At 35.1% G+C, this 13,033-nt stretch overlaps 1 protein-coding gene across 2 annotated transcripts; it reads right to left on the reverse strand.

Moving 5' to 3' along the window:
- Positions 1-966: 966 nt before the first annotated feature.
- LOC109036085 (transforming growth factor beta regulator 1) lies at positions 967-13,006 on the reverse strand. Of its 2 annotated transcripts, none has more exons than XM_019050026.2 (8): positions 12,739-13,006; positions 11,019-11,130; positions 10,287-10,400; positions 8,389-8,537; positions 6,934-7,079; positions 5,724-5,955; positions 3,938-4,095; positions 967-1,599 (listed from the first exon to the last, which is right to left on the reverse strand). In XM_019050026.2, exons 1-7 carry the CDS (start codon positions 12,883-12,885, stop codon positions 3,991-3,993), a joined length of 1,005 nt encoding a protein of 334 aa, XP_018905571.2. In that variant the 5' UTR covers positions 12,886-13,006; the 3' UTR covers positions 967-1,599; positions 3,938-3,990. The 2 variants fall into 2 exon arrangements, with proteins under 2 accessions (XP_018905571.2, XP_018905570.2); XM_019050025.2 differs by having other exon boundaries at positions 3,932-4,095.
- Positions 13,007-13,033: the final 27 nt, after the last annotated feature.

The raw sequence follows: 13,033 nt of genomic DNA on the forward strand, positions 1-13,033 counted from the left end.
AGTTTACTCAGGTCTTGCGCAAAGTTAATACATCCGATGTTGTCCATGAGAGGTTTTTTTTAGGATTGGCTTGCGTGACTGAATAAAAAAATTGGAATTGAACAGTGCTGAAGTCATGAATGAAAGTGGTCTAGAGGAGCAACCGTATGGATGGTTACAGAGAAGAAAGGTCTATTTTTTTTTTTAATCTGTTTTTGGCACTTTCAGACACCTTGGATAAACGTACATCTGGTTTCTTTTAGGGGGCAGAGGTCCAATTATACGTCTTTGGGGCTTTTTCTTGGTAATTTTTTTTAACTTCTATTGAATGATGACTGATTCATCAAAGTATTAAAAAGAGTCAATAACCGATTAAAAGGAAGAAAACAGGAAAACCATGAATCCAAACTAGACTAATGCAACAATTGACGTAATCATTTCACAACAGGCACTCCGTCACTAATTGATTTTTGCACAGAAATGAAATCTCCATGGGAGAGCGCATCGACTCTGAAAAATTTACCTAATTGGAGATAAGTCCTTTTCAAAATGACTTTTTAAAGTCTCTCATTTCAAGAAGAACCGCGGATTCATATTAGACCAATGAAGAAATTGAGGTGGTCATTTCAATAAGAATACCTCCACTTTTGGTCAAAATTGACTTTTATGGAAATAGGAAAAGGGTAAAAGGCTCCATGGGAAGGTGCATTGGGCCTGAAATTCCTAAAACATCATCAAAATTGGAGATGGGTCCCTTTTAAAAAGACTGCTTTGATTCTGATTGAGACAGTATGAACAGAACTCTGGGTTGTATTATCTTCTTGACAAGTGAGAAAGAAAAACCCAAAAATTAAATTTAAAAACCATTTTATACACAACTGTCATTAAAACATCAGTGGTTTCAAATACTATGAAATTAGTAAGATTTAAAAGTTTACCTCTTCAGAATGACAACTGTTGATGAGTGTGAAAATAAAATAGAGAATATTAGGTTTTGTCTCATTTATTACTCTGAAACCAGTTACAAATTTTTTATTGCTGGATAGAAAGATCAATTAAACAGGGTTTTTCGACCGAAAAAATAATTTTAAAACTAACTTATCAATTTCATGCATATTTTCTGGATATAATTTTTTCCGATTAGCGTGGACATATCACTCAATTAATACAATTTTACACTCCGTCTCAACGGGAAACATTCATCAGTTTGATGATTAAGAATATAAAAAACGATCAAAGAAAAAGTTTTGAAAATTGTACACAGTCAAAACTTCAAACTAAATAAACTCATAAAAAAAACAGTGCTGTCTTTTTCAGTAATGTTTGCACTATGCAATCATATAAGCACTGACCAATTGGGAAGAGCCAATAAGGATGAATCTATTATCAGACTCAAGCTGAGACGATTGGATATTATTTTGTACATATTGGACACTGGCAAAAATCAAACAAAAATTCTTTCAAAACCAAACTGTCATTTTGTAGATCGGTAGAAAATAAAAAAAATTTCACCTGATCTTCTCCTAATTTGAAAAGCCTCGTTCCGTAGGACATACATCTTGTGTACTTCTCGCTTTTGATTAAGCTGGACCGCCAATGATTCTATTTACTTCACCATAACTGTATGAAAGGAAAAAAAAATTACAAATGTTATATTTCATTGAAACTAAGTACCGATTCTATTAATGAAAATTTGATATCAATCCTCGAATAAAACAATTCAAATTACCTGTCTGTTCAATTAAACACTTATTTCAAGACATTTATTTCTCTGGAATGAGCAATTTCATGCGATGCCCGAGGTGAGAAATGTAAATAAAGTTGTAACTTTAATTTTCTCGCAGAAGTTCTAATGACTCTTCTTATTTGGACCTTGAGTATAGAATTCTTTTACTGAAAATGTTTCACCTGGAAATTTTAACGAGTTTCATTAAAAAACGTAGAATTTCTTTTTCTAACTTTGTTTCTAAAACCACAAAACTTTAAAATTCAAAAAGTGATAATTGTTCCTTTTTTCATCCATGTCAGGACCTAGATTGTTGGAAGAGAAATAAAACGGGCAATTTTATCATTTTGGTTAAGACGGCTGTACCGTACCTTGAGAAGCATTTGATAGTCAACTGACTGATTATTTCTGGTTTCTGAAACATTATTTTTCAAAGAGTCTTGAATGTTACATCATGTGTAAATGCATGAAGAATTAATTAGAATTTGATAGGGATATATATTACAATACTTCCAAAACTACATCCCAAGTGAACAGCAGAAAGCGAGAGACAACTTAATATTTGCAATAGTAGTCAAATATTTTAAAGAATCCTCAGCTCTTTCAAGAAATATTCAATTTCTCGATTTTCAGTAATTTCTTTAAAAATTCTTGAAAGCCATGTAATACTGAGGTGCATCAGGTATTAAGATACAACATTTGATCAAGGCATTCTCTAAAATAATTGCGATAGTACGTCTTAAATGAACAGCCTAAATCGAAAGACAAAACTAATTACCGCAATATTCACTTAAGACATACTTTCGGAGTTATTTCGAAGTATTTCTTGATAAAATTGTGTATTTTAGTATCTGACACGCCACAGTGTGATGCGACTTTCTGGAATTTTAAAGCAAATGTCTTAAAATGCAGAATTATCAACTGATTGATCAACTATCGAAACGCTTTTGACTGAAATGAAAAGGTGCCTGAAGGAAAATCTGGAAAATGTTGAGAATTTTCTCTCAAAGTTAGAACTCTGGTTGTTTTTTGCATGAGAATCAATTTGTCGGAGAATAAAAAAGTAAAAAGCCCAAATATATCAACTTGTCACATGCAATTCTCTCAAGTTCAGTTTTGTTAAAATGCACTATCTATTTTGAAACTTTTCTATGTTTTACAAAACTAAAAGACCTTTAAAAATTATGCAGTTTATTTTTTCTTCTCTTAAATTGTTCATGTTTCAAACTTTCTCATAAATGATTGAGATTCTCCATGCAAAACCAAGGAAACGGTCATTGAACAGATTTCACTAAGATTAGCCTAAATACATCAGATGTTGCCTTATTTTTTCTCATGTTTAATTTTTTTAAACAGAAATCTAAGCATCATTATAATGTGAAATTTTGTATAGTGTAATCTTCATGATCTTTGAAAAATTCGTAGGAAGTTTTAAAACATAATTTTTTTTAAGTTTTCTGTTGAATAAGTAAAACATGAGGGAAAATTAGGCAACATCAAACACAGTTAGGCTGATTTTGGTTAATGCTGTCCAGCTAATAGTCGAACAAACTGCTTATCACCTTGCAATAATCAGCATTAAAGTCATAAAACGACAACCAGTAACAGATTACCCATCACACAGTGATCCAAACTAGATGACTTTGATCACTGTAAGATTGACACCCCTTAAGGTCAGGCAGACCGTTCTCGATTTTTTAACAGCTCCGACTGGCTACTGGATAAGCTTTGTAATTGGTCAATTCAGGGAGGGCCGCTTGTAAAAAAAAATGTTAACTCCCAACCGAGCAGAAGGATTGACTTTCTGAGCTTTGTTCATTTTTTCAATAACGATAAACATTCTTCTGTGATTTTACTTCTTTGAATATAGTAATTTCTGACTTAAGTTGTTCTTGTACTAATTTGTACTTTCGATTTCAGCTGTAATTTATATAGAATAAACAAAACTTCAATCAAATTTGGTCTCCTTCATTCTAATGTTATATCCAATGTAGAGTCCCGACTGTCAATGCTTTGAATAACGGCAATAACAACTATTCCCGAACGAGAGTATAAGAAACCATTTACAACTTTTTTGCGATAAGAGCCAGACTTAGAAAAGTAAATGTGATGTTAAGTCAGAAAAATGGACGCTATTTTCTGTGATTTGCTAAGAATAAAACTCAATGTTTCATGCCTCAAAATTTATTGAACAAATCCAAAAAAGAAAAAAGATGAGTCACTTACACAGACCTAAATGTGGTGGTGTAAAATTCGATTGCACTCATCTGAGCACTTCCACATTTTCAATTGAAATTCATTCTGGAGTATATTATGCTTCTTTGCAGAGCTGTGTGACTAATCGATGGATTATTCTCAGTTGGATCATTGACCTCACCACTTCGACAGGGCTGGAAAAATTCATTCAAATCATCAAATACATTTTAAAAATTAACAAAGAAAAATCACTTTTGTATAAGAGATTCTGAATGGCTTCAGAGCCAAAAGGAACAAAATAAAATAAAATGCGTTTCTGTGAATTTTAGGCCATGAGGGTAGATTATTTTCCTCTTGGAGGTAAAACAAGATCTGCAATATTGAAACACTGTGCTTGAGATAGTTACATGTTTCCAGAGTTTCTGGGTGTTACCAAAAAGCAAAATAGAACATAGTTACGCTAAAAAGAACTATGTGAAAAAAAATTAAGTCAAAAGGAACCATGTGCATTAAGTTTGCTTGCAACTTAGAACATTTTAGTTTCATTCATTTTCACACAGTTTCTATTAACAAAAGTACACCTAATAAATCAACTCTCATACAAAGAGGCCGACTTATATGAGAGAATCCAACATTACCATTCCCCCCTCCCCATTTTTTTTAGAAAACAATTCTGTGGACTGAAACGAAAAATATTATTTAAAAAACAAAACATTTCTAAGAATCTGTAATTTTTTCTTTGTCGCTTAGTAAGACAAGCATACTTTTAAAGGACTTTTAAGTTATGACTTGGTGGGTACATCATAAAGGTTGAAAAGCAGGCCCCGGTTGGACTACATTTTGCAATTAGAAACAAAAATTGCTAGCTCAGTTTAGAAACAACGTATGTACCATTACTTTTTCTATGAACATAAGTGGATTTACAGATGAGCCAGAAATTGTAGTTCGATTCGGCAGCCTGCAGCATCATCAATCCTTTCGAACAAACTAAAATAATCAAGTTGAAAACTGGCGCTTGATGAAAATATACAGAGAAATTTTAGAAGTCGATCAAGAGATTGAATTTTAGATCTATCAGATTACATAGAATCAAAGGAGATTTTTCTTTGTTTTGTAAAATTATGATAATCAATTGGACTACATTTTGCAATGAGGAATTACAATTTCTGGTTCAGTTTAGAAACTATGTTTGTACCATTAGTTTATACATTACCATTAGTATGTACATAAGTACTTGAAAGCCAGTAATTGTGGTTCTTAATTGCAAACTGAAGTCCAATTATCCTTCATTTGCAAACTTATGTCGTTCTCAATATGATACAGATCCCTTAAAAAGATTTCAGTAAACACAAATTACATATATTTTTATAAAAGGGAGAAATTTCCTTAAGGTACAGACAAGAGACCCTCCACTAGTATCTTGGCCATGGTGGAAACTTTTACTTTCAGGACTTCAGCATTCTACTGCTGATTTACCTAAATGGTTGATGTTCAACAACAAGTTGGCAGTTTCGTTTTGTGAACAAGCCAAAAATGGCCGAAGTTTGGGATACTTGTTTGGATCATGACGTCACCCAAAGCTCATCATCCACCACGTGGGAGGGTCAACGGCCGAAATTAGGGTGATGACTGTTGCTCCCTTATAATTGTCCATAAGGAATTGTTGAATCCCTAAAAGTAAAAGCTTCCACCTGTCGCCGAGAGGCCAGTGGAGGGTCTCTTGTCACTGTGAAGGTAACAGAAATTTTTAGGATGGACCACATTGATTCTCCTACATAATTATTATCAAATCCAAGAACATGGAATTCAAACTTGGACTTACCTCAAATTTAGTGAAAATATATCTACTGCACTTGCGTGTGTTTGGGAAGCTTTGTAGAAGGTTGAGGATACACGGGTGAGAAAATCCGAAAAAATCTGCACCTCTTGGTAGAAGATTAACTAAATGTATTCCTAGGTTTTGTCTTAGGAGGGCCAGGAGTTTTGAATGACACTCGTCAGGTGACTGGCCAACGATTGGTATGTCTAAGTCCGTTTCTGATGATATTTCGAACCTGGAAAGAATTGATTCTATTGTTAGAAGGACTGGATATGCCATGCAAAAATTTTGCACCTTGAAAAATTACTTCAGACTAAAGAAATGAAAGCGACACAAAATGTAACATACCAATTTGGTGTGCCAAAATCATATATAAATGGTTGAAAGATATAGACAAGAAAAAAAGTATGTAACCTGACCAAAAGCTGAATTTCTTGCATGTTGAATGAGAGAAATAACTCTTAAGTATAAATGAAATATTAAAAAAATTAAGTCACGCTGAGGGTGCCAGAGTGCGGGTGTGGCAAAACGTGTCCACAATATTGATAATGTACCACTAGACAAGGTACGAAGTTGAGTATTCTGATACATGTTTCTGAACCAAAATTTAACGTAGGACACAATTTGCACAGCCAAAATTACTGAAAATGACTCCTACCCAAGATATTTAATGTTTCTTGACGCGTGAATTCAAACCTCCGGCTCATGAAAACTCAATGGTCTACGTGAGTCAGATCGTAAACTAAACGTTATTAAGGCAGTCTCTGCGATACGAAAATATGGAAATCTCAATCTTGACACTTTGGCTCAGCTGTGGCAAATTGATTACACTTTGACAAATAAAGGGTGGGAAATGAACAATGTTTGATTGAGAAGCATGCCAAAACCGTTGTAGTGCGCGATTTGACTCACGTCTAGTATAGTGTTCCTCATGACTAGGCGATTCAAATGTGCCGTGACCAATGTAAAATAAAAACGTTGATATCTTAGTTAGAAGTTAATTTCAGTAATTTTTGATGCAAAAATCGTATTTTACGTGAAATTCTGGTTAAGAAACATGTATTAGAATGCTTAAATTCGAACCTTGTCTAGTGGTCCATTTACATGCAAAAACGTACTTCATTATGTGGTTTAATACTTTCTCTAGTGCAGTCCTCCGCACTTATTTTATTGAAAGATCGGAAAAAACTTAAAAACTTTAAATCGTCAATACCTTGGAAACATTCCGCCATCAGAGACTTTACAGGTATAAGTGCAAGTCGCCTCGGAACTGAAGACGCTGGTATATTCTCGTGTTGAGACAAATCCGACTGGATAAACAGTTTCTTCTGAGTGGAATGTCGGTTTTGTGTAAATTACCTACAGATATTAAGCAGTGTTAAAAATTGAATAAATGAGCAGACATAAAACTATGTATTTGGACTAAATATTTGCTACATCACAATGGCCTTTATAGGGTTTACCACACCATTGTTTAGTATTAAATGTAAACAAAATGTATTGAGCAAATTGAAATTACAGCTTGCATAAATACGTATCAATTTGTAACCACTGATTCACTTTCAGACAAAGAGTGAATTGCCATCAATAACTCGCATTGTCCTAAAAACTGACTTGAGCAGCATTATTGTTAGCAAATGAGCTCATCCTGTAATTTTTAATTGTTGCAAATTTGAAAAATGGAGAATGCACTTGGTTACCAGGAATTTCCCTGGATTTTTTAACGATATAAAAGCAAAGATAGCTTCTGGAAATATCCTTTGCAATGCGACTGGAATCTTGACAGCTTTTTGCCTCGCCGCAATTTATGTTCAACGCAGTTGTACATTGATAACTGCTGCAAAGACCAAGGATCATGGCAGAAGTGACATGCAATTGGGATTGTTGCCTCATTGAGAGAGATATTTTTGGATCCAATCTTGAATTTCTCAGTGATAAGAGTTTAAATGAAGGCGATAAATATGAAACTAGGTATGAACTTGTTTTTGGAGGCATTGATTTATATTGTTAAAAAAAATACAGGAAAATTCTTGTTAACTAAGTACTGACTCCACTTTCCAAAAATGTAACAATAAAAATTATTGAACGAGCGCATTAATAAAATCTGATATGTTGGTTCTATGTACAAGGACACTTATGAATCGTTACTCGGTTGATATTGGTTTATCTGGTACTCAGGCCAGGTTACTAGAGTACTATTGTGACATTTTTTCATCGAGTGTTGAGAGTGTTGTTCCTTGTATTGTATTGTATTTGTGACAGGATCTGTGAAAAGGGGACTGTATCTTTTAAGAAAAAATTTTCCCTCACTCCTTGTACAAGCACAGAGGAAGAAAATCTGGATGCATTGCGCAAGTTTGACATTAAGAGCCAAGAATTTATAAGTTGCAGAAAAACGCAGTTTTCGCATTTTTGCAACAAATTTGGGAAAATCTTCCCCTGGAAGATGAGGTCCCTTTTCACAGATCCAATCATAACAGCTTAATTTAATACTTTTCATAATTTGCGCAAAACTTATTTCAGAAAAAAAAACACTGCTCCTACAGCCTTCCTAAGGAGAATTCCTTTAAACTCTAGTTTCTTCTGTTTCTTCACTGGCTCACCAGGAAAGATTAAGAAAGTTCCAACTAAAAATGACATAGAAGTGAAATAACTCATTGATAATTACCTCTCCTAAACTGTAAACAGTTAGGTTACCAAGTGCGATAGGGAATATTGGTCTTCCTGCTGAGTCAAGCGCAATTTGCTGAGGAAGTTTGCACTTTTTCACGGCCATCAACATTCGCTTAGGTTTTCCAGGACCCATCTTACCATTGTCTATAGGAAAAAACATAAGGAATTTTTATACTGGGAAAGAAAAATACAATCCCTGCAGGAGTGGAATAATTAATCTTCGTTTGGACCAAAGTTGAAAATTTTAAGACTATTTATCAATGGCAGAAGTGCGAAACCACGTATCTCCGTTTGCGACACTGTAGACTTCCCCTGTCATACTTTATTTTTTCTTCGAAGAGATAGTTATTGTAATTTCATGATGACTTCCTTGATTTTTCTTCTCTGTAAGCAGAATATCTATATTATACAGCTACAAGCAAAATCTTGGAAGCACTATTTCTGACGAACTGCCGGACCGATAAGGATGATCTTTACATGTATGTCATCTGTAGTAGATGTAGATGTGCAAAAAATTATGAAACCCCGAACTTTTAATGTTGTAGAGCTTTTAAAGCTCATATCACTTAAGTCCAATGTTAATAGCTTGAGAGATATGTCGTTTCCGCTAGAAACATTAAGGTGTGGGATTCTACCTGAGTAACTTGAATAAACAATAAAACAATGGAAAAGCTCGTGAAGGGCTCCTCATTCGAAGAGTTGAGGAACGGTGCATCGCTCAGGGTTCAAGGTTCAAAGTCCAAGGTATGAGGTTTAACTCAATTTTTCCTGCATTCTTCCGGCTTCGATTTGTGGCATTGGTCAATTTACTTGATTGCTGAATTTCTATTAATATTTACAGCAGATAAACAGCAGATACAAAGTGAGAGGGCAGGCGCTGCGTCGCGTCGGGACGGACCAAATATTATTAACTCATTAACGGTCGAAATCTGATTTTTTTTTTTTTTTTAAATTAAGTATTTAAAAATAACATAATAAATGGAAATTTCTCCAGTAAGTGGACTGTGAAATTATGTACATCCAGGTATTCCTCATCATTTACAAATCTGAGTGTTAAGTCAAAAATTTTGAAATCGATGCAACTCAAACACAAAATGGTGTATTAAAATGGAAGAACATTTTTGCCTACACATATGCGTAAAGGGCCCGCGAAGCAGGCCTGAGGGCGCGAGGCGCCCTCCCGGGGGTTGGGCCGCGTAGCGGTCAGGGGGCAGGGCCCCCTAGTTTTGTATAAATTTCAAGCTGACTTGCAAACAAGTTGACTTGTTTCTCTTTCTTGGAGCAGAAATTTTGAAACATCATAATAAATATACGCGATTTCACGCTTTGGGCATCGATATTTTGAATTTGACAGTGTAACCTGCTTTTCAAAAGCTAATCACAACCAACACCATGATAAATTAACCTGTAACCAAGACTTTAACCACCGTCGAACACAGGGTGCTCTTTTTTTCCCAGGTAGCACTGACTGTTGATTTTGGACTTTAAAAAACGTATGAAAATTGTTTAAAGGTACAAGTTAGGAAACTTTTTTTCTTCTTTTTCAAGTATAATTTACATTAAAGGAGAAAGTTGAGAAAAATAATTGGTAGCAAAGTTTTATTAAACTTTTGAAATCACTCATATTGATGCTAAACACAAAATGAACAGCAAAAAACGCAACATAAAAAATTTATGCAAAATTGTTGTCAAAATTTGCTGGAATAAAGTGATAAAAAACTTTTAGAAGTATAAGGTGGCATTTTTAGGGACACAAAAAGAATTACCTGATCAACACATTTTAATAGGTTTCTCAAGAGTTTTTTCTTTGGAATTAAAGAGTAGTTTATTTATGGTAGAGTAAATATAAGGATCACCAACTATCCCGATAAATTTACACAAGAAAGTACATACCAATAGCATCCGAATTAGTTCTTTTCTTGGTGCCTGGTCGTTTAGGGGCTACACCACTTCGATCTGATAGTGGGCTGGCAGTTCTTAAGTTCCCGAATCGATTTTCAAGATTGGCTGAAAAACAAAATATTGCTTTACAATTAGGATGGACATTCTAATAAAGACAGATAACCAGGTAAACATGGACCGAAAAATCTATGCGGTCATGGGTAGAAAAAGAACTTGGAAGGAAGCAGTAAAATCTCTGCTCTGGTTTTACATTATGAATCAAACAAGAAAAAACCTGCGCTATTGATTGAAATTTTCATAGGACGTTCTTCATGAAGAAAAGAAAAATTAAAATAATTATCAAGATATGATGCAGAGTATTTTACCACTTAAGAAATAACTTATGACAGGAGGTCTGCAGCGTAGCAAACCGAGATTTGCGTTTCTGCAGTTTCATCATTGATTGGATAGAATCTGCGAAGAGGCCTAACTTCTTCCTGAGCTGCAATTCTTCTTAAATAATGCTTGATTCTATCTCACCATCGATGCTCCCGGCAATAACACCAACACTCAGCCTAAAATTCACCCACAATTGATGAGACTAGACAAGACTAATTCTAATATCTTGGTTTTGAATTTGATATAACTAATAGCCATGTGACGAGCTCCTCCAGGAACAGATAACAAAAATTGAAAAAGCTGAAGTCTCAAGATTAACGAAAAGGTCTGAAGAGTGATGGTTACCTCTAAGTGTCTGATGCTGCTCCAATTTTTTGAGCAGAAAATTTCGTTCCTCTTTGGCAACTAAAATCTTTTCTTGAGTTTGAGCTACATGATCACAGAGAGCAGCATTCTCCTGAAAAACAAGAGTGTTTGTTTGGCGTAAGAGCTGAGAAAAGAATAAATCATACTGAAAAAGGGTAGATCTATTCTCGGACAAAATATATCTCATTATTCATACTAAATCCCCGAAAGATATGAATTTAGTGACTTGATCTAGAATCTAACACTTGCAAATCTGGATACTGAGGTTAGGAAGAGCAAACAATAGGTGTTTTTTCAACTTCTAGGAAGTTTTTGATATTTGATAAGAGTATGTGGGCCACTGGAGATTTCAGAATGTACTGAAGATGAGTGGAGGATGCTTGCAGTCCATAGTCGGTATGATAGATTCATATGGGTCTAGAACTCATATCAGATAAGTTGGTACTTGTTTACTTTCATTCAATTGCCAAGAGTAATGGATCAATTTACGAGTCTGCACACTACAGCAGTGTTGCCCTAACAGTGTCGGTCAATCCTCCATATTATTTGACTACAGTAATGCAGTCACTTACAAACAGAAAGTAAACAACTGCCAACTTTGTGCTGCCAGTGAATGAAGCATCGAGCATTCAGTAGTAGGATGTAAACAAAGTCATGTGACAGTGGTAAGGGCTCAGTTGGACAGCCGGTATCTCCGAGGGTGATTCACCAAAATAATCTTTGTTTTCTACCACAAACTCACCTACTTACCTGCAGTGAACCCCACTTCAGACAGCATTACCTTTATGAAAACCATTCCTCAGAGTCTAATTTAATTCATTGAGCAGGACTATCAGTTGACAACAGGAATTGAGGCGTTGGATGCAGAAAGGGCATTTCTTAATTGCAGTGTTTCAAAATGTCCAATGCTGATTTATATTTTAGAGAGAAAACTATTGGATGAATTTTCTGAAATTTAATTTTCTCAGCATTGTAAAATAATATAAGACGTCTTTTTTTATGCTGTCAGTCGCCGTCACTGCGCAATCATTCGTGTTTTGTTTCGTTGATGCCATCAGAAATGGGTGGAGTTTGGTGTGTCAAACTGAGCTAGACCATCAGTCACGTGGCGCTTTGACGCCATCGGCAGCAATCACTCGTCATCTGAGTCCGGAGTATGTCGATCGAGTGATTGCCAGCGATTCTCGTCTTCTATTGTCTTGACAAAGTGAAGTTGTCTGTGATTGGATAAAGAAAAATGGACGTGACCATCATAGCAATCACAGAGATGCCATCGGTAAGCAACCGACAGCATCAAAAAGACGGCTGTAGAGTGTTCAGTGTAAGTTGCAAATTACACACATTTACTTTGATCATACTACATGAAAGGTAAAAGGATATTTTGAAGTACCACAACCAAGAAGTGCCTTTTCCTCACCCAGCAATTCAATTGCCATAGAATACTGTCAACCCATCATCGTCATTGATTCCATCGATCCAACGGTGGTGAGGACAGGTCACAGCAAGTGCCAAATTCATGACGGAAATTGCATTTTTACAAAACCTCAGCTTCAAACAAATTCTCATCTCCTCCAAAAAAATTCAAAGGTGTTGTGATAGAAGTGGAATACATTCGAATCTACGGGTGCAGCCATATGTTTGAAATGTGTTCCTTGAATTGGTAATTTAGCAAATTATGAAGTAAGGTTTGAATGCTTACGAAGAGATACGCTTTGACGAGCCTTTTCATTCTCAAGTACTTCCTCCGGTAATTAACATTGGGTTTTTCATCCTTCACGAAGAGGCTGCCTCCGCTTGTTTTACTGTTGCCACCTTTGAAATTACTGTAAAAATTCGAATAGCTCATTTTCACTACCACTAAAGAAAAACGAAATAAGTGCGATTCAGCAAGATTAAAGGTACAGTAAATTAGAGTATGATATCTTTATTATGGGGACTCTTGAATTCAGAAACGCTATTTGTTTACAATGGAATTTTTTAAAATATTTGGTGAC

The sequence above is a fragment of the Bemisia tabaci genome, chromosome 9 (assembly GCF_918797505.1).
Source record: "Bemisia tabaci chromosome 9, PGI_BMITA_v3".
NCBI lineage: Eukaryota > Metazoa > Arthropoda > Insecta > Hemiptera > Aleyrodidae > Bemisia > Bemisia tabaci.